Raw genomic sequence first — 22,714 nt, forward strand, 5'->3', positions numbered from 1 at the left:
AAAATGAGTGCTTGATTAAAAGTTTGAAAAAACATTTTTGCAATTGCATCTTTGTTATCACACCACACCTTAGATAAGGAAATTCTACGTATGTAGCCACTACATGTAGTTCCATACCAGACAATGCTGTTGTGTTGATTCTCTGCTTTGATTTGTGAGCTAAACACACGGAGGTTGAAACCTACTGTAGCTTAGGGCTAGCTATAAGACTAAGGAGGAAGGGTGAGAGAACTGATGGTAAAGCACTTCTACTAACCAAAACTCAAATCAGAACATGATACATATTGAGCCATGACAAGTTGGCTATTTCCTTTCTAGGTTATTGTAGTCTAGCTATACTGCTCTCAGGCTGGGCTACTTTACTTCACTAAAACAATTTACTCTTAGGCTCCAGGGCTTGTGGTCCTGTTCGTGTAGCTAGGTGCTGTGCCCAGTTCCTAGCTACATAGCTGCCTAACTGATAAGGTAGAAAACAAATACATATAAATTTGTTTTACTTTGATAAACTCCTAAAACCTAGCTAAGTACTGGTATTTTATTTCTGCTGGATAAATTATTTTTGAAAACACATTGTTATTGTCAAACTTTTTGAAAATTTAACCCTCAAAATTACCTGCTATACGGTACCACAATCAATGCTTTTGTTACTCCTTATTTGCATTTTATAAAACAAGATATTATAGCCCAAACTATAGCCAGGTCACAAATATTTCAGAGCCACTTTTATTCTAGATTTAGAAAAGCTGCTTAGTGCAAAGTTGTGGTATTTGTGAGAAAAACATAAAACTTTCCATATCAATTGTGCTCCTAGTAATCTATTCTGCCAGATTTGACTATTGTAGCCATTTTGCACTGAAGATTGAACAGTTTTGTCAACTACGTATCTTTCTGAGACATTAATGAAATTGCTAAAACATGGTACCAAATTAAAGGTTGTAACCCAAGAAAAGTGTTGTTGTTTTTTATTTGAAGCCAACGGCTTATTCCGATCAAAAGTTATGTCATTTTATGAACCAAATGTGCTACAATTTCACCTGTTAGAAGAACTGTGCTATTGATCAGTAGTACATGGTAAGGCTATGCCAGGCATATAGAGTCCTTGCAATATGTTACTAAATGCTTGTCTGTTGCCATGTAAACCTATTTAAAGTTGACACTGGAGCTGATATTAGAAGGAACGTGGAAGAGCTAAAGTTTGACAGAGCCCTTACAGCAACCTAACACATTTCTCTGTGGACCAGATCACACCCGACTAACAGTTCTGGGTAAGATATTGCTAACTCTTACACTAAATGAAGTGTGCTGCGAACAACCGGTTTATGTTGTAAAGAACATTACTAAAAACTTGTTAGGATTCCCAGCTATAAAAGTGCTGAGTTTGTTGTCACATGTAGAATCAGTTGATAAAAACATTGTTTCACAGTACCCATCACTGTTCACAGGTCTGGGTACATTTGCACAAGAGTACAGGATTCAACTAAAAGTGAACGCACAATCATTTGCTCTATACACACCTAGGAACATACCTCTAGCCCTCAGACCAAAAGTTCATTTAGAATTAGAACGAATGGAGGGCTTAGGAGTAATATCTCGTGTTAACGAGCCCACACCTTGGTGTGCGGCTATGGTGGTTGTAACAAAGCCATCGGGAGCAGTTCGTATATGTGTAGGCATGAAGCCCCTGAACGAGAATGTCCTGTGAGAGGTACATTCAATGCCAAAAGTAGACACTACCTTGGCACAGCTTACTGGTGCAACTATCTTTAGCAAACTCGATGCAAACAGTGGGTTTTGGCAGATCCCACTGGCCAAGGAATCCAGATTGCTTACAACCTTTATTACACCATATGGCCGGTTCTGCTTTAATAAACTGCCATTTGGAATATTGAGTGCACCAGAAGTTTTTCAGCACCACATGAATGACATTTTATGTGGTGTTATGCCACGTAGATGACATTCTAGTGTTTGGGGCCACCCTGAGTGAGCATGATGATAGACTTTGGGCAGTGCTTGAACGCATTAAAGATGCAGGGATTACATTAAATGCAGAGAAATGCCAGTTCTCTCAAACCCGAATCATCTTTCTTGGCCATGTCATTGACCACCATGGTATTTCACCTGACCCACAAAAGACAGCGGCTATCTCGGCAATGAAACCACCATCTTCAGTGACAGAACTCCGAAGATTGTTAACCAAATGGGTAAGTTCTCCTCAAACATTGCCCAGATTTCCAAACCATTAAGGGAATTGTTAAGCACCAAGAATGCTTGGACATGGGAAGCTACACAAGAAGATTCTTTCAACAAGCTTAAAGAAGAAATCTTGTCACACAGAGTACTGGGACTTTATGACCCATCAGCAACTACCAAAATTAGTGTAAATGTCTCCGCTTATGGCCTAGGAGCCGTTCTTCTTCAGAAGCAACATGACCAGTGGCGCCCAATTGCTTTCAGTTTACGTACATTGAGTGAGACAGAACTTCGATACGCCCAAATCAAAAAATAGGCCTTGCTCTGACATGGGCCTTGGAGAAGTTTTCCGAGCACACCCTTGGCAAAGTCATCATGTTGGAAACTGATCACAAGCCTCTTGTACCACTCTTAGGACAGAAAAACTTTGATTTGCTATCTCCCAGAGTGTTACGGTTTAGACTGCACCTTAAGCGATTCCAGTACACAATTCAGCATGTACCAGGGAGGAGAGTTTTCCACTAATTTGTGAGGCTATAGAGCGCACGTATTGTATGGCTATCAACATGCCAAAGATTTCTTCTTAAGTGAATTCGAAGTATTTCTGTGAAAAAATTAGGGCCATAACTGTAGCCACTTTTCTGCTACAGCTTGTCTTGATGCATTAAGCAGGCAGGAAATAGAAAATTTTGTGGGATAAAAAAATTTAAATTGTGTAGCAACTTGACAAAAACGTTTCAAGTTGATCTGAAAACACTTTTGGGCTAGATTTTACCCAACCAATACTGTCATGTCATCATGAGGGGAAATTGAGGAAGATTTCTGGGCGATATTTTGTCATGGGACACACCCACATCTTTGTTGTCCCTGCTACATAGTACCATCATACTGTATGATAGGTTGAGAAAGTTGTTTCCAATCAAACTGTCACTAGTTGTTTCACACTAACCAACCCTTGTACCCAAAAATATCATGTGTTACTCAAGCTTGCATTTGAACGTACTACTCCTCCTCACATGCATCTAATTATTGCAAAAATAAATGTCTTATATGCAAGAACTGAGATAACCTCAATCATTCTTACTATTAACCATGTGTGTGTGTATGCGTTCCCTCCAGTTCTTCCAATGCAGAGTGCTGACTCACAGATGACCACCATGCATGTCTACTGATTTTCTCCTTGCAGTCCACCTTCACTACCTGCCTGAATGCCACCTGCCAATTGATCCAAAATAGTTGGTATATACCACCAGTAAAAATTTAGTATGCCTGCAGATGACTTGTAGTCAGCTGTACTTGAAGAGTCGTGAGTCATCCAGGAGTGCAGATCAAATATTTGTTCATCCACATTACTGTATGGTGAACCCCCCCTTTTATTCTACACTATGTAGCACTGGCAGTACATTATGCAAGCCTGAACAATTTCTCTTCCTCACTACATTTATATAATTATCACCAAAAATGCCAAATTTGTGCAGGAAGTGGGATTACTTCAATAAAATCTTACTATTAATCATGTGTGCGCATAATGCAGTTCTTCCAGTGCAGCACTTAGTGATGACCACTTTTATCCATGTATGCATGCAATCTACTAATTATCTCCTTGTCATCTGCCTTTACTTTCTTCCCAAATTCCACCAGGAAATTGTGTGATGACTGCAACACATGACCAGTGCAGCCGAATAGGCTATCACCAGTGAATTCTAGTATGCCTGTAGCCGACTGCATGTCAGCCAGCAAGGAATGCAAATCAAATATCTGTTCTTCCACAACCCTGCACATCAAAGTCCTAGTATTGCTGCCATAACATGACAAATACTAATGATCCTTTTGCAACCACCACCATATACTAGCGCTGGCAGTGCATACTCCAGTGTTGCATTATTGCACATTGTTGCTGCTCTTCTAGAAGGCAATGTGACAGTACAGGACCTCACTTAGGACGATCACTACATTCGATTAGGTTAGGCATCTAGTGAAAAGGAAATTGTGGGTGAGAAACTTCCCACATCTATAATTTCCTTCTCACACCCAAGCATAGCAATGAAGTTTGTACTTTGGTCATGATTTTACCAGGCTTTCCATGCAGTGGTCAAGGTCCTGTACACCAGCCAATCCCCCTTAATCATCAGATTGTAAGGGGGACTGAAGCTTCATGCTCACGTTACTGGCAAGTGCAGGGATTGTCAAAGTAATAGAATATGAGAGTTAAACATTAAAACTTCATAGAGGCATTGGCTATTAATATTTGCTCAAAAAATTTCAAATACCGTATTTCTATAATTATAAACCGTTAAAAATATTTCGTCGAAGGTAGCATCCGACGAAAATTAATTACACGAAAATTTTTTACCAACGTAATATTCGAGAAGTTGAACGAATTCGGTAAACTACTTTCTGGCCACCTGGATCGAGGCTTGGCCATGCATTGGCGTGTCAGGCATATGCCTGCTGCAGTCTTTTAAGAACAAAGTTCTCCCTGAGAGGGGTTCGTCTCGCTTCGTCTATTTCGCTGCACGTTGGTAATGATGCCATTCCGTGATAGACAGCTACTACAGGACACATTAAATAAAGTATATATGTACAAATATGCAAGTTGCATGGAATGAGCTTCTACCACTCCAGTCCATTGCTTGATTTGTGATGGACAACTTCTAAATCTGAGGCACAGCCTCCATGGAACGGAGATGCCACACTTCAGTTTCGCTGCTTGTCGTTCTGCTTCTCAAAAAATGGCCATATAGAATTAATATAGTTATGTAATTTATTGTTAAAAAATTTTCGTCGCTTGAGGACACCGGTGAAAATTTTAACACGAAAATTTGTCTCGTGAAAATTTCTCGCAGCTTATATTTATAGAAATACGGTAGACATTCAAACTGATAGATGTCACCTAAATACAGCTGTTCCATCCATATTTCCATTTACAATAGAATGTTGCCATATGTCTGTACTTCTTGGTGACAGACCAACTCCCTGTGGCAGCCTCCCATATTGCAAAAGCCACTAAGTGTAATAGTGTTTTAGGCACGGTTCTCAAACCTGTATAGTATGGAGGTTGACCAGCATACTTCCACTTCAACAGATGCAATGACCTCACCGCAGTGAATGGTTGCCTTCTGTGGCATATTTCTGTGGGGCAGTAGAGTAGTCATTCCTGAAGTTTTTCACACACCATTACTACAAGAGCTCCACAAAATCATTTAGGGATGAGCCATATGAAATCCATAGCCAGAAGCTACATACATATGGTGGCCTCAACTAAATCACACAATTGTAGACAGCCCGCAACTGCATCTATGATGCCTGCATCCATAAATGTCCAAATTTTAAAATACCCATAATTTCTACTACATAAACCTTCACGTACATTATTTTGGATACTAACTGGAACCTAACTTGACTTATAACATACTTCAAGGGTTAAGTCATGACACACCCACTGGAGGCGCAGTTGATTAAACATGAAATATACATTTTGAGAAATTGCACAGATTGCCTTTCATACCATGCAACTTTTCACAGAACATTTTTTACATTCAGAACAGTAGTCTTGATCTATAACAGCTTCAGTCACATCCACATCATTTTTATAAAAAGAAATTTCAAGCAGCATACAAAAGCTATTGACTTACAATAAAGATCACAACAATGTCAGTAAAGTCTAGACGTGTTCTTGAATCTCATAGAAAAAAATTGTCTAACACAAAATTATTGTATAGAAGCGATTCCATAAAGTTTAAAAGGTCTTTTTCCCTCTTTCACCAAATGTGTGATTGTCAAGATTCATTTTGCATAGATCGTATTTTCATCTCACTCCATCATTTTATATAAGTTACAATCATGTGAGACCACATACCGTTTGATGTGTTGTGACGTGATGAGTCTTTTGATGTTCATTCCAGCACTGTAGTGTAAACGGAGACAAAGTTACAGTAGGTTTCTAAATACAAATGAAGAACTTAGTTTTAAAACGATGTATTAACACCTAAATGTTGTCCAAGAAACAAATCTTTGGTACCATCGAGATTGCCAATGTATAAGGAATAAAATGGCAGTTGATTCATCAAAATAGCACATGTGAGTGTCAAGTTATAAGACTTTCAATGGAATGTAATGTAATGCGTAAATTTTGGGCATTTATGGATGTACGCACCATAGTGTGCTCTGGTAGGTGCAGCATCACCTGTATCTTCTGCTCATCCTTGGCTAGCTGCTAAGGGTCCTTGGGAACAGGTACATGCTGATCATGCACAGTAATATTGCTTTTGGTGGCTGTAGATGCATTTTCAAAATCGCCAGAAGTATTAAGTAGCCAGTTCAAATTCTGCTGCTGCTCAAACAGCTGATAAACTCAGAGTTATGTTTGCCACACATGGTCTTCCATTGGCATTAGTATCTCATACTGGTCCTCCCTTCTCTTCCACATAGTTCCACCACTTCGTGTCAAGAAACGGAATTAATCATCACAGGGTACCACCATACCATCCATCCTCAAATGGAAAACATGATAAAAACAGTGAAACAAGCATTAAACAAAGCAAGCAAAATGGCAGTTGATTCACACATGTGAGTGTCAAGTTATAAGACTTTGAATGGAATGTAATGCGTAAAGTTTGGGCATTTATGGATGCACGCACCATAGTGTGCTCTGGTAAATGCAGCATCACCTGTAGCTTCTGCTCATCCTTGGCTAGTTCCGAAAGGTACTTGGGAACAAGTACATGTTGATCATGCACAGTGGAATAAAACATTGCTTTTGGTGGCTGTAGATGCATTTTCAAAATGGCCAGAATTATTAAGTAGCTAGTTCAACTTCTGCACCTTAAACAGCTGATAAACTCAGAGTTGTATTTGTCACACATGGTCTTCCATTGACATTAGTATTTGATACTGGTCCTCCCTTCTCTTCCACAGAATTCCACCACTTTGTGGCAAGAAATGGAATTAATCATCACAGGGTACCACCATACCATCAATCCTCAAATGAATTAGTGGAAAACATGATAAAAGCAGTGAAACAAGTAAGGGAGACTCCATTTAAGCAAAGATTTGAAAGTTTTTAGCCAGCTATCGAACCCCCCCTCCCCACTCAGTGACCAGCCACACACCAGCAGAAATTCTCCTGGGGAAGAACATGCCTGTCCCTTTTTCATCCTTCAGCGAATGTCTATGACAGCTAAAAAATATCAATCTCCTCGAACAGTTGCTAATGGCCAGGCAGTGTATCTACGCAACTTGCATTGCATTGCATCTAGTAAATAGGCTTCTACTAACATTGTACACACATTTTGGTCACTAGCATATAGTGTGTTCTATATTATAGGCATATGATTCTGTACGCATGCACAGTGTGTACCATTATACAGTGTTAACAGACCTGATTTTAACTGCAGATCTTGCAAAATTTCTTCTCGTACTCTGTTAAGTTCCTTAATTTCTCCAATTGCATTGAGCAGTGTTGCCCAGGTTTTAGGATGTGTACCATGGCTTGTTGATAGCCAGTCCATAAATAGTTCTTGGCAACAATCTCTGGGATCACCTTGTTTCTTATTATTTATAGCATGTACAATAGGAATCGTATAGTACAAAGTATAAGCCATTTCTTTCCAGTATACTTGAATCCTTGGAACAACCAAATTATTTAGATCTTTCATTTTTGGTTCTGTAAGATTACTGGTAGATTTAAAATTGGAGTATACTAGTTGACTCACCACAGTTCATTACATTTAATCGCTCCATAGGTGCTTCTGGTTGCTTTGGTGATAATGGGGCTGCCAGATTACACATACATAGAAGGACAAAGAATATTGAATACATAATAATATGAATAGGCTATAATTAACAAAGTATCAATTACACAGCATGGCATAAGTAACAGTATGTTAGGGATCATGGAGGCTTGCACTTTCTCACAAAAAATATTGGACAGAAACTAGCCTCACAATACCTTCATAGTGCTTTGACAGTATCAGTTAGGCCCAAAAGTGCCCTCAGTAAGGTCCAAAACATTTCCAATAAGTTGCTACATTTTAATATTTCATTTAGAGTGATTTTCTACTGCCTGACTGATCGATTGACTGACTGCCTAACTGTAGGGTCAGGCAGTATTGAAATTTTCAACATCACAATATTGGTCAACTTAATATCATGGTTATTGCAGTTATCACGATATCAAGGCACTAATGAGACCATACAAAAACACTAAAATCACATCATATAAACCTCATAGCTATAGTGACTAGGGTTGGGACTATAATTAATCATAGATGTTATAATATCTATGCTACATGGGACTGCCTGGGAGCAAAGGAAAGTTAATCATGAATGACTATTGCATAGCTTGGATTAACTAATAATTTGTAAAAATTTATCCATGTGAGACTACACTGCTGTATCCACAAGCCACAGTAATGTTGCAACCAGCTGTTATGCTACACGTGTATCGCTTGTATTCTAACAAATTAGTGTACTTTCACTAGCAGAGTGTGTTTGCTAGTACAAGGAGGCTGAAAAACTGATTGACAAGTACATTATGGCATTGCTAAAATGTGTAAGGAACAAGAAAACAGCTGCATTTCCACTTTGTTATCACAATAACTGGTATGATGGTTTTTCTGAAACCAGGCAGTATCGGTTATTGTCAGCTGTAATATCATCTTATTACCGCCATACTGGTATACTTCCCAACCCTACCTCACTGACTCACTTACTTACTAATGCCAATGCAACTTGATAATAGCTGGGGCTTTGGGCTTAATGTTTTCACCATTTGATATTGCTTCAGCCCAACAGGTGCCTTTCAGCATACAGCAGTATGTACAATACATGCAAATTGGACTTACATTTGTCTTCCTTTGTGTCTTATTTCTCTTCACTGACAGCTCAATCAAGGTGTTGATTTGCGGTAGCATATCATGGTGATAGCTTCCCTACTTATACATCTGCAATGAAAATCATCCATATTGCCATAGTGACTACATTGATTGCAGAGGGACATCTTGCACTGTTCTTAATTTGTAATGGTGTATAACAGCCTAATGGGTTGAACATAGCTGAAAATGAAACATATGGCCATTTGACACTTTTCAGTAATTGATAGTTTGGCTATGCATTCATATGAATAAGTCTGGCACCATTCTTTCTTTTGATGTAGTATGTGCGTGTTCACCAGTCATCAAGACACACGGTAGTGTGTTGTGTGGCCAAGATAGCCGGCAACCACACTGTGAGTATATTATCAGGAAGAAAGAAAACAGCTTTTTCATGCATGTATAGCTCCATGGCTCCTTCTCCAAAGCACACCATTTTTGCATTGTAGCTGTCCCTCAGGTAGGGTATGCAACACAGCAAATTAGATTGGGGGCTACAGGGCTTCAATTTATTTTTGCATACTTTGCAAAAATTACTATAAAATGCAAACGTGTATCTTGATTGCCTCGATATTTGGCACAAATTAAGAAAGTACAACGGTGGATTCACATACCAAGTTTGTTGTGAATCTGAGGAATATTCAAGGAGTTATGAGCATTTATTTATGTAAAAAGATCAAAATTCTGTCATGGCTACAGGGTAAACCGAGTATAGAAATAACTTGAAAATTAGTGTGCAGATAGGCTGATCATCATAGCAGTGTCTTTTGATAGTTTGAATAGCAATAGAGTTACAGCGACAAAGTTATAAAGCAAAAACCAAGCAAGTGTAAAATCATGGATCGAGATACTCTAATACGGCAGTGACCGTGGAGTAAAAAAGGTGTGCAAAAAATGTTGGGAAAAAAACTTACCAGAGTTCAAACCAAGGACCTCCATACCTAACACCTGCATCATTAACCACTGAACCACTGCTACCTCTGCTGATCACCTCACTTAATTTCTGCTTTATAAATGAAATTTCCAGTTGAAATGTGCTTATAATCAAATGTTTGTAATTTCACAGATCTACTATAGAAGTACTAGATTGTTCTAGAACATTCTATGTACGTTCTATTAGAAGTCCTCAAAAAATGTGCACTCTATTAGAGTATTATTATCAAATGCTGAATTAAATCATGCAATAAAATACATTTATAAGTTTTTTTTCAATAATTATCATTATATCTACATAGAAAAGAAAAAATGTGAGTAAAAACAAACCTCAAAGTCTGGGTTTGGGGCATTATAAAGTACAAAAAATGAAATCCACAGAAAAACAGCCAAGCTGTGAAAAAATGGTGCAACTTTAAAAGCCTTGGTGAAAAAAGTTGTGAAATCAAAGGTGGGGACCAAGAAATGACTGCAATGATGTTAATGCTAAGAAAATTTAATAATGCAAAAATAAATTTTAATAATGCACACAGCCATTATTAAATTTTCTTAGCATTAACATCATTGCAGCCATTTCTTGGCCCCCACCTTTGATTTCATAACTTTTTTCACCAAGGCTTTTAAGGTTGCACCATTTTTTCACAGCTTGGCTGTTTTTGTTTTTTTTGTGGTGGTAATAATGTTACAAAAAAGTAAACAAAAGTTCAATTAGGGATCATAGAAAAAGGTATTGAAACAATGGCGGTCACTAGTGGACATTTAATATTTAAGACTGAATTAGGGATTAATACCCACTAGTATATCTGCAGGTATAGGTGAGCTCCCTTGTTTCAATACTTTTTTAAAATTCCCTGTACTTTTAGCATTGGACACAGGCATGCACTCATGCACAAATCTCCTGTCTAATGCCAGAGAGATGCATATAAGACATGCTCCAATTTTGCACTATGTGTGTACACATGAGAGAAATGAATAAATCTTTATAATTAAACAGTGCATTATGTGACCTAAAAGTATTGAGAAATGCAGTAGAAGTAGCCAACATTTAAGTTTCTCATAGTTTTTAACTCAATGTTTACTCTACCAAGTGACCTCCAAAAATGGTGGGAGGCAGGGGCCGGAGGTAAATTAGGGACTTTGTTAAAAACTTAAAGAGGAAGGTGTAGGGATGAATTATGCCAAATTATGAGCCATTCAGGTCTCAAATAGGCCCCGCCCGATTATACCGGCATAATTTAAAGCATAATAGGTGACCAAAAGCATCCAGCATAAGACTAGCATAATAGGATGATATTTGAAAACTTAATTAAAAAGTGCAATACATGCGACTGGAAGAAAGCAAATAATCACTGCCAATAGTATTAATAGTGCAATTCATATTTTAAAACACGTAATATAACTTAACTAACTGTTTGATTGTTGGTTATTCACACTTCGCAGAAATAAGATCGGGATACTCTAATAGAGCAGTCACTTACTCTAATACAGCAGTGTACTTTAATAAAACAGTTCTAGAAAATAATCTTGATTTTGAAAGCATAATCTTGAGCATGATCTTTAATTTTGAGCAATACTCAAAAGCATAGTAGGTAATATTTGGGGCATAATAAGCTGGGGCCTAGTCTCAAAACTGGTCAGAAATGAAATGACAATTACAGCATAGGTCTTTATTTAACACCACAGAGCTGTACAGTCACACACAGCCATCCCCAGGCTAGCCAGAACTCCATTGGGGCCCCAGACCACTTGTAAGGATCGCAAATGTGCTTGGGTAAAGCAGGCAGTGAAAGCAGACCACTCAAGTCTAACCATGAAATTTGATAATTTATTAATGTAGCTTTGTGTTCTTGGTGACTGAATTAGGGATTAAATGTCCACTAGTACATTTGCAGGCATATATAGGCAACCACCTTGTTTCTTTACTTTTTATTACTATGATCCCTAATCGAATGTAAAATTACAAATTTTTGCTTCTACTTGTTTGTTTACCTTTTTTAAAACCATAATTAGCTATAATTTGAAATTGCAGAGTATAGGGATATAACACTTGTTATATTGTTTTACTGAAATTTAATATCATGCCTGCACCATGCACTTATTTATGTACTATATGCTCCCTACTCCAGTTTAAAATTTCTAATTTTCTTAACATATTTGTTTGAAAGCTTTTTTGTGACATAAATTTTATCTCTGCAGGGGGATCGAGCTATACAGGCATACAGATTATGGAATGTTACCCTGCGATGCTGTGCATATTACATATGTAGAGATCATCAAGTCAGAACATGCACGTGCACCTGTTGTGATATTATAATGTGTAGCAGTGAAATGCAGCATAAAATAACCACATGCATGCAGTAGCTTTATAGTGGAGGCTTAAGTAATTAAAGCTATAAGAAAGTGTTGATAGTGACATTATGTGCAATTATAATAGCTATAGTTTGGCTTCAATCATATATATCAGTCATTATGCATATTTTCTTTGATAAGTGTTAAAAGGGCAAAAGCATGTGAACTCAGCAAATGGAGGCTTTAAGTAATTAAAGCTATAAGAAAGTGTTGATAGTGACATTATATGCAATTATAATGAGCCTTATCCGAAATTACGTCACAGACATAAAAATGGCCGCTGTAGTGTGGGGACATTCGTAAAATTTGTATGGGCGACTATGGGACGAAAATTTTTAAACGGCAATATCTCAGCCAAGAAGGAAAATATCGAACTGTAACTAGCAGGTATGGCTATAAGACATTACAATAAGTACGTAAAAGCGATTTTCGGTTGATTTTCAAAACAACGCTAGATTCCTATTCTTTCAGCAAATTTATCACCATACCTGTTGGTTAGAGCTCGATATCTTCCGCCTTGGCTGAGATATTGCCGTTCAAAAAATTTCTCCCCATAGTCGCCCATACAAATTTTACGAACGTCCCCACACTACAGCGGCCATTTTTATGTCTGTGACGTAATTTCGGATAAGGCTCATAGCTATAGTTTGGCTTCAATCATATATATCAGTCATTATGCATATTTTATCTGATAAGTGTTAAAAGGACAAAAGCATGTGAACTCAGCAAAATTTATTTAGTACAATAATAATTAATTACAAATGATTGATCTTTTCTATAAAATTCATCATCATATTTCATCATTGTTTCAGCATGCTCTCTTCTGTCTGTTCTCCCTCTAGTCCCTCCTCTGTAGCCTCTACCTCCTCCTCTATAGCCATCCTGCATATCATTAATTGGTTTGTATGCTCCTCTTCCTCTAGCGCCACCTCCCTTGCCTCTAAATCTGTCACTTCCCCTGCCTCTGCCACCACCTCGTCTTCCTCTGCCAGTATCTATTCTTCCTCTGCCACCACCTCCACTGCCTCTTCCAATATCTACTCTTCCTACATCATCACTGTCTGCTTCTTCACTGTGTTTTCTTTTCAAGCCTTTATAATCAAATACTTGCTACGATATTTATATCACTCACGCGACTAATAATGTCAAGAGTCGGCCTGACACTCCACTCTAGATCTAGACGCGTGTGCTTATAGATTGCACGTGTTACTCGTGTATTCTAACATTTTAGTTCAATAGTGGAAAAGCTTGTCAAAACGCGTGCCTCAGCAGTCGATTAGTTCAAAGATATTTTTAGAGGCGCGTAAGTACCTTGTACGCGCCTCTGATATCTATGATTAGTGTAAGGCAAATGCACTCTGTTTTCAGCTACCAACGAGGCTAATGGTATGTTAAACACCTACATAACATTTCAAGCAAAGAGTAGTGCAAGAAACGCCTGAGTAATTTTAAGTCTTGCACTGAAGCCATAACGCTCGCACTGAAGCCATTACGCGTACCGCAAATCGTCACCCACGTAGTACTGGAGTAAGGAAATGGGTACAAAGGATCTTTTAGGAGGACAAAGGTAGCACCATGACACATGCATTGTAGCTGCTGCGGTTGGCGAAAAGGCACGTCTCGGGCCGAAGCGACGTTGAACAGTGAAGAAATCAGGCCTGTAGCCTTAGCTATTATCGAGTTACGCTTGTCTGAAGGCGTTAGTTAGTTAGTTAGTAAGTCAGTCAGTCAGTCAGCAGAAAATTCTGTTAAACACGAATTTTTTTTAATTTCATAGCAACTTGGCGGAACGTTCTAGCGTTGATCTGAAGACATTTTTGAGCTTGGCTATGGCTAACCAATACTGCTAATCTGTCAGAAAGTTAATATTAGCTGGTTTTAGGGTGATATTTATTGGGCAAGAAATCCCAAACCTTGTGGATCCCTAATATACAGTTACTATCATACTGTATGATAATTGTAAAACACACAAAAAACTTGAGTATAAATACAATATCTTAGGATCAAGACACACGGTAGTGTGTCGTGCGGCCCAAGAAGCCGGCGCGCTACACCCGTGAGTATATTGACAGGAAGAAAGAAAATGCAATTTTCGCACCTCCGTAGCTCTGTGCTGCCTTGATAAAACAAGACGATTTTTGCTGTGGACACTCCCTCAACTTCAGTACTCCACATTCCAAATTTGAGCGCAATCGTTTCAAGCGTTCCCGAGATATGCGACTTCAAAAATTGGCTTAGTTTCTTCATTTTTTTTCTTATTTTTCTTCCTCTTTTCGCACACTTACAAAAACTGCTATAAAACGCGAACGCCATATCCAATTGCTTTGAAATTTGGCACACAGAAGGGGGGTATAAAGGCGCATCTCTGTACCAACTTTGGCTGAAATACGATAAACAGGCAAAGAGTTATGAGCGATTATTCACGAAAAATAACACCAATATGTTGTCACGCCTACAGCGTAAACCGCGTATGGGAAGAAGCTGAAAATCGGTGGGTGAACAGGTTAACTATTGAACCTCAAATCTTTTGTGGTTTGAAAGAAATCGAGCTTAAAACCAGGAAGATACAACGAAAAAACCAACAGTGTGTAACAATTATGCAATTGAGATTAGCTATTAAAAAAACGACTGCTTGCCACGCCTACCAGATAAACCACTTGGGGTAATGCTTTGAAAATCACTGTACAGACGGAGTAATCATCTTAGAAAGGCTCTTCAATGGTGTAGAAGAATCAGACTAAAAGCCAAGGAGTTATAACACGAAATCCAACTTGGTGCAGCAAGTGTGAGATACTCTAATAGAGCAGTCATCCTAATAGAGCAGTCACCCTGAAGAGAATTCAAGAGATCAGCTAGAAACAAGTAACCTGTATAGAGATCAGCTACAAACAAGTCACCCTTTAGAGAGATCGGTTACAAACAATTCACCCTGTAGGGAGATCAGCTAGAAGAAGTTACCTTGTAGGGAGTTCATGCAACTATGGAAAGAGATAGTTCAGCTAGAAGAAATCACCTTGTAGAGTTCAGCTACAAAGAAACCACCATGTACAGAGTTCAGCTACAAACAAATCACCCTGAAGAGACATCAATAGAAGAAGTTACCTTGCAGAGAGTTCAGCTACAAAGAAACCATCATGTAGAGAGTTCAGCTACAAACAAATCTCCCTGTAGAGAGATCAGCTAGAAGAAGTTACCTTGTAGAGAGTTCAGTTACAAAGAAACCACCATGTAGAGAATTTAGCTAAAAACTAGTGACCTTGTAGAGACATCAGCTAGAAGAAGTTACCTTGTAGAGACTTCAGCTACAAAAAAAAACATTCTGTAAAGAGCTCAGCTGCAAACAAATCACCTATACAAAATTCAGCTACAAACAAATCACCCTGTAGAGAGATCAGCTAGAAGAAGTTACCTTGTAGAGAGTTCAGCTACAAAGAAACCATCATTTAGAAAGTTCAGCTTCAAACAAATCACCTGTACAGAGTTCAGCTACAAACAAATCTCCCTGTAGAGAGATCAGCTAGAAAAAGTTACCTTGTAGAGAGTTCAGCTACAAACAAATCACCCTGTAGAAAGATCAGCTAGAAGAAGTCACCTTGTAGAAAGTTCAGTTACAAAGAAACCACCATGTAGAGAGTTCAGCTACAAACTAGTGACCTTGTAGAGACATCAGCTAGAAAAGTTACCTTGTAGAGAGTTCAGCTACAAAGAAACCATTCTGTAAAGAGTTAAGCTGCAAAGAAATCACCCTGTAGAAAATTCAGCCACAAACAAATTGCCCTGTAGAAAGATCAGTTAGAAGAAGTTACCTTGTAGAGAGTTCAGCTACAAAGAAACCATTCTGTAAAGAGCTCAGCAGCAAACAAATCACCTGTACAGAATTCAGCTACAAACAATCACCCTGTAGAGAGATCAGCTAGAAGAAGTTACCTTGTAGATCGTTCAGCTACAAACAATTCACCCTGTAGAGAGAGCATCTAGAAGAAGTCACCTTGTAGAGTGTTCAATTAAGAAGAAACCACCATGGAGATTTCTGTATTAAATATATGTATTATATATATATAATTAATTTTGTACATTTACTGATAAAATAATTTAAAGTACATCTACTTCATCTTTTCTTCTTCCTGTGGTAAAGAAAAAAATATAGGTTAAAAAAGTCCCAAAGCCGGCCTAAGTACAGAAAGAAATGAAATCTAATCCAAAACAGCCAAGCTGTAAAAAAAGTGTGCAGCCCTCAAAAAGGCTACACTATCGTACTACAAGTTTTGACCCTCAGCACTACTCAAACTACACGAGGCTGGTTTTTACACACGTCTTTTCTGGGTGGTGTGGAGTGCTCAAATGGCGGTTTCAGGCCTTGTGAAGGACCTGGCTTGGCAAGGGTCAGTGGTTCACTGGTGGACAGCCTTACAATGTTGGCCAGACGTGTTCTCTGTTGATTTTGCTACATATCAGCCACTAAGGAGCCAGCACAGCCCTGTAATCTCGTGTCTGGACTCCAATCGTGGTCTGCCTCCATTTTGAGGTCTAACTTTTGCCCTCCCCGCCACCCCCCAGCCTCCACCCCTTTGTGAGCACTCGTGATACTACTTCGCTCGTCCAACTGCTCAGATTTTCTATCTTATTTGGCGGGAAACTGTACAAGCAGCTACAAGTACTGGAAGTGGCTTGAAAGGTAACAGATTGATGCATCTTTTGTGTAAATTTCATACGCGTGCTTGCTATCCTTGGAGAGTTATGCTGGCTTCAATTCTTTAAAACCGTTTATCTCGGAACTTCTAATGTGCGATTTGGATCGTTTTTCCAAAATCCAGTCACATATGTACAAGAGAAATGGGACTATTAATATTATATATACCTACCACTTTCATACCTCACTTCAAAGGAAAAGGAAGGTGTACAAATGCCATATAACACTGCTATCAGTGCTTAGGAATGCATTAACAAGAAACAGAGATGGTATAACAAAAATGTGTACCACTCTGCGTGGGCAGTTTAAAGGCACCGCCAGTGCCATAATTTGTATATGGCCCTGCTGCAGACCACAGCGAGTACATTATAACTTATAGTGCACTGGTTGCGGTTTTGCAGACCGCAACAAGTACATTATAAGTTATAAAACACCGACCACAGTGCAATATACAGATATTGCACTGGCTGCAGTTTTGTGCATCAATGCACAAGTGCCGGCAGCCGAGACCCCTACAACACCTCACCTAATAGGTGGAGAGACACCTCACAGATCACTCGAATTCTTTTATAGTCTGACATGTAAAGGTCGATTGTGGGCTATAACATCACCAATAAGTATGTTTACCAAGCAGCCAATGGCGATCGAAAAAGCCAACGCGGTGGCCACAACTCTAGTCCACATATATAAAAATGTACTTATACACCTTACTAGTCTGGTGCCATCTGAGCCAAGATAATGTAGTCCACTTTTGACAATGATTCAATAAACTTATATTCTAAATAATACTCACCTTTACGTCCGATTGTGGTAACCAGTTTTTATCATGCCACCAGATTCAAGTTTAGCCAGTGTGAATAGTAATAATTAGGCTAGTATCGTTTAGTATTTAGGATTTGTTTACTTAAACCATCTATATTAGCCGCTTTTTTCGCTCGAAAGAATCACTACGGCAATTAGCCTGGCACTTAGTCTATATGGCGACCAGAGTTGGGGTCGTTACTTCAAAAAAGTAATCAGTTACTAGTTACTAGTTACTTTCATCTCATGTAACTCAGTTACATTTACAGTTACTTTTCACCAAGTAACTAGTAGTTACGTTACTAGTTACTTCTTACTAGCAATATCATTTCAAGACAGTAGACATAAAGTGAATTAAGTGATAATAAATTTGCAATGTAATCATGTGAGACAATAATACAATTAAATTACATATGTACAAGCACTGTCCACATAAAACTAAATATGTAAAAAGTCCTTGTTGTATCTCATGAGAAGTAATTTTTCAAATCTGTCATCAATCAATCGGTTCCGTTTTGGTGTTAACACTAATCCACCTAGACTGAATAGTCGTTCAACTGGGGCACTGGAAGGCAATGCCGTATTGTACAAAAGGAAAAGCCTTTTTACTACAGGATATCTGTGGAGACTCTCAATAGTCTTTGCATTATTTAAATAATCATTTGCTTCAATTTCCACATTGCTCTGTGACTCTGATTCCTCATCTGATTTAAAGTCATAGAAATCATCTTTATTCTTTTTAGTTGGCTGATCCTGTGATTTTTGCACAGCCACAACTTCATCTGTAGCATGTGATCGTATTTCTTGGATGAGCATTTGCTTATACAGATCCTTTTTGCTTTGTGATTCCACCCACTTGAGCTTAAACTTTGGCAAAGTTATGGCTGCTATGATGGCATTATCATTTTGGAAAACCTTCTGGAAACGATCTCTGATGGCATCTTCTACTGCACCAGCAAGCCCAATGGTCATTGATGAAAGATCAGGTCGAAGAGCCACCACTTTCTTGATAATAGCTTCTAAGGTTGGCAATACAGTACCAAAAAAAACAGTTGTCTTCTCCTTGCAAAATGTCTAAACCTCTTGAAAGAGGCTTTAAAACAACACAATACTCCTTCAGAAACGTAAACTCTCGCTCACTGAAACAACGCAACTTCAATTTCGTACAGAGCTCATTTAATTCTACTAAAGAATTCTCTGTTACTCTAACTATTGCATCATAATAAGAGTTCCACCTTGTGGCAGTGGGCACAATCAGCTTTCTCTTAGTTACTTCTTGTACAGTATCTGAAGCTACTGTAGATCTACTTGCCTTATTCCATAAGGCAGAACTCTTAGCAAATGAGTTGCAGTACACAGTCTTCGATGTAGTGGAAGATGAAAGGAATTTGTCAACATCTTTTCTGGCAACCAGATTAAGTGTGTGTGCAGCACACCTATAGTGTGGTGGTAAGTCATACTGCACTTGAGTTAATTCATCATCAATGTTAGTTTCTTCTGGGTCCACTGATAGCAGTTCATCAACATTTTCAAAGGCCACATCCTCTCCTTCTTCCTCGACGTCTTCACATTCTTCAGTAGTACAATTAGCAGAATCTGAGAACACTGTAAAAGCTTTAACAAAGTTGGATCCATTATCTGTGATCGTAGCACAAACTTTTCCAGCTAAGCTATAGCTTGTATGGATTTGTTCTATTTTGCATGCCAGAACATCATAGGTGTGTCTTCCTGTCATCCTTGTACATGCTATGGCTGCTTTATGCCGTTTTAACATCTGTGGATCTATCCAGTGGACATGCAGTCATCCCTAAATAGCTCCTGTGATGAGCTGTCCACACATCAACAGTAGTGCAAACAACATCAAGTTTTTCCAATATCTGCTTAATCTTACTGAGCATCAAGTCGTAAACTTTGTCAAGATGTAGGGTGAAAGATTTTCTGTCTGGAATTTGGGTGGAGCAAATGTTATTGATTAATTTACGAAAACTTGGTGACTCTACAGTTGACAAAGGCTGCATATCCTCTATTATATACTCAGAGAGCAAACTTCGCATTTTTTGTGCAGGGATGGAGTTTCTGGCTAATACATCTGGCAATGTGCACTGCCTCTTTGGTTCACTATCATCAGTATCACTTCTTTTCCGCCTCTTTTCAGTTTCAGGTTTGTCTACTTCTTTTGCAACCAATTTAACATTCTTATGTATAGCAGTCAAGTGTTTCTTGAAATTAGAAGTTGTGTTTCTAGCAGAAGAAAGTGTCTTGCCACCACCACATAAGATACAACGCACCCTTAAATTCTTTGAATCTTCGCTAACAACGTGAAAATAGTGCTTGTACATCCACCCATGAAATGTAGCAACTCTTGGTCCAGCCTTCGCTACTTCAGTGGAACTAGCACTATCAAAATCTCATACTAACTGTGTAGAATTATCTTCCACCATCATCCCAGGGTTGCTAGAGTCACTATTAGAGTCACTATCATTCTCCATCGCTGAGTCACGCCTGATTGAGCTGAATCACGCCTGATTGAGCTGAGTCATGAACGAGCTGAGTCAGCAACTGTATGCCACGAGTTGGATCACGAGACAATAAGATGTGCATTAATAAGAATCGGGTTTAAAAGCTGATCGCTCAACAAAATTTGTGTAAGTTACTGAATGGCTATACTGTATTGCAACGCACTACAGTAATGCATTATTAGTGTAACGCAAATACTGATTAACGCATCGATACCATAACGGAGTAACTCACTAACGAAGTAACGTAGTTACTATTGTAACGTAGTTTCTTTCCAGACATTAGTAATCAGTTACTAGTTACAAAGGATGTAACGCGTTATATTACTTCGATACTTCAAAAATAATATATTACGTAACACGTTACAAGTGTAACGTTAAAATTGTAACGCGTTAGCCCCAACTCTGATGGCGACTGAGTAATCACGAAGGCATGCTGAGCACTACATGATGAGAGTCGAACAGCAAATGCAAGTTAGTGATATAGCCCATAGCGTACTAGCTTTCAATATATCAGGTGGCTGCAGTACTGTAGAGGGAACATCATCGCAACGTTCAGCTTGATTACCCACACTCGATGTTAGAAACCTGGCCTTCATAAAGTTACAGCTGTCCTGTGAGACTCTTCCCACCTATTAGGTGAGTGGTACATAACAGTTATACTGTTACAACATGCACTCATGCTCTGCCTGTATAAACACACTTGCCTTCGGGCCTCACGGCTCTCAGGCTCGTGTATTTATATCAGGCAGAGCACTCATGTCCGTTGTATAACTATATAACTGCCGTCCTCGGAGGGAGTATATTTTTGATATGTGTATATGCAAGGCTACAACAGTTTGCTTTCATCATCTGTTGTTGAATGCTTTATTTTCAGTTAATACAATGCATAATATAAATGTCTTGTGAGACCTAATCTTGAATACACCTGTCCTGTTTGATCTCTGCTTACTACTACTAACATTGCTATAATTGAACTAGTGCAACATAGAGCAGCTTGCTGGATCTATAGTAAATAGTATTCACACATACACTAGTGGTCCTCATCAGACATTTGTATCAGTGAACTGCATTGGCCATCACTCCATTCTAAACAGCAGTTCTTATCACTATCAATCTTGCATGATATTTGGAAAGGTTTTACTAACTGGAATAAACTTCAGTAGTTGCATTGAGTTCAATGAACTATATATGCACAAGACTGCACTCCTTAACCGTATACTGTATAGTGATAAATTTTCGAAAGTATATATATTTTTGAAAGAGTGCTTGATTATAAGTTTGAAACATTTTTAAACCAGATGTGCACCCACTGCCAGCCTTCAGCTGGTTGTGGGTGTGCGCCTGGTTTACAGAATTTTTTTTTGTAAAACCGTGTGTGTGTACCTATCTACCTATGTTTGTTCGTATGCACCCACATCAGCAAATCCTTTTAGTGTAAAAGCAGTCAGTCTATGATAATTAAACACTAAATGAAGCTTGTAGCTGAACTCATTTTTGTAGCCGAACTCTCTACTGGGTGACTTGTTTATAGCTACTGGTGATTTCTTTTTGGCTGATCTCTCTACAGGGTGGCTTTTTTGTAACTGAACTCTCCACAGGTTGATTTGTTTGTAGCCGAATTCTCTACAGAGTTACTTGTTTGTAGCTGAAATCTCAACAGAGTGATTTGTTTGTAGCTGAACTCTCTACTGTGTGACTTGTTTATTTGTAGTTGAACTCTCTACTGGGGAACCTGTTTGTAGCTTAACTCTCTACCCGCTACTAGTTTCTAGCTGATCTCTCTATAGGTTGGCTTTTTGTAGCTGAATACTCCACAGGGTGATTTGTTTGTAGCTGAGCTCTCTACCAGGTAACTTTTTTTTCAGCTAAACTCTTTACTAGGTAATTTGTTTTAGCTGAACTCTCTACTGGGTGACTTGTTGCATAGCTGAACTCTCTAAACAATGACTTGTTATGCAATTGAATGCTCTAAGTACTAACAATGCTGAATGCTATAATATAAGGTGACTGTTCTATTAGAGTACCTCAATCTAGCTTTTACTACAAGTACATGTAGTTCGCTTTCAAATCATAACTCAGTGGTTTGTACTCCAATTTTCTGTACTACTGCAAAGACTTTCTATGATGATTATTCCAGCTACATACCGATTTTCAGCTCATTGCTCTAAGCGGTTTGCCTGATAGGTGTGAAAACTAATAGCTTTTTATTCATAAAATTTAATCGCGTAATTGTGACACAGGTAGGGTTTCATGTCATATCTCCATGGTCTTTATCTTGGTTCTTTTCAAACCACAAAAAGGCACTCCTACGATGAGTTACTCATCTACACGGCAATTTTCAACTCATTCCTCCAAGAGGC

General features: G+C 38.6%; 1 protein-coding gene across 1 annotated transcript in view; it reads right to left on the bottom strand.

The window, feature by feature from the left end:
* The window catches only part of LOC136252147 (uncharacterized), a 49,593-nt gene that overhangs the window by 11,342 nt on the left and 15,537 nt on the right, over positions 1–22,714 (bottom strand). Inside the window, exons 4-5 of the mRNA XM_066044540.1 lie at positions 7,905–7,964; positions 7,571–7,855 (exon numbers count right to left, since the gene is read on the bottom strand). Of these exons, the coding sequence (XP_065900612.1) occupies positions 7,571–7,855; positions 7,905–7,964 (345 nt within the window). The remainder of the gene's footprint in view (positions 1–7,570; positions 7,856–7,904; positions 7,965–22,714) is intronic.

Source organism: Dysidea avara, chromosome 4 (genome assembly GCF_963678975.1).
Source record: "Dysidea avara chromosome 4, odDysAvar1.4, whole genome shotgun sequence".
NCBI lineage: Eukaryota > Metazoa > Porifera > Demospongiae > Dictyoceratida > Dysideidae > Dysidea > Dysidea avara.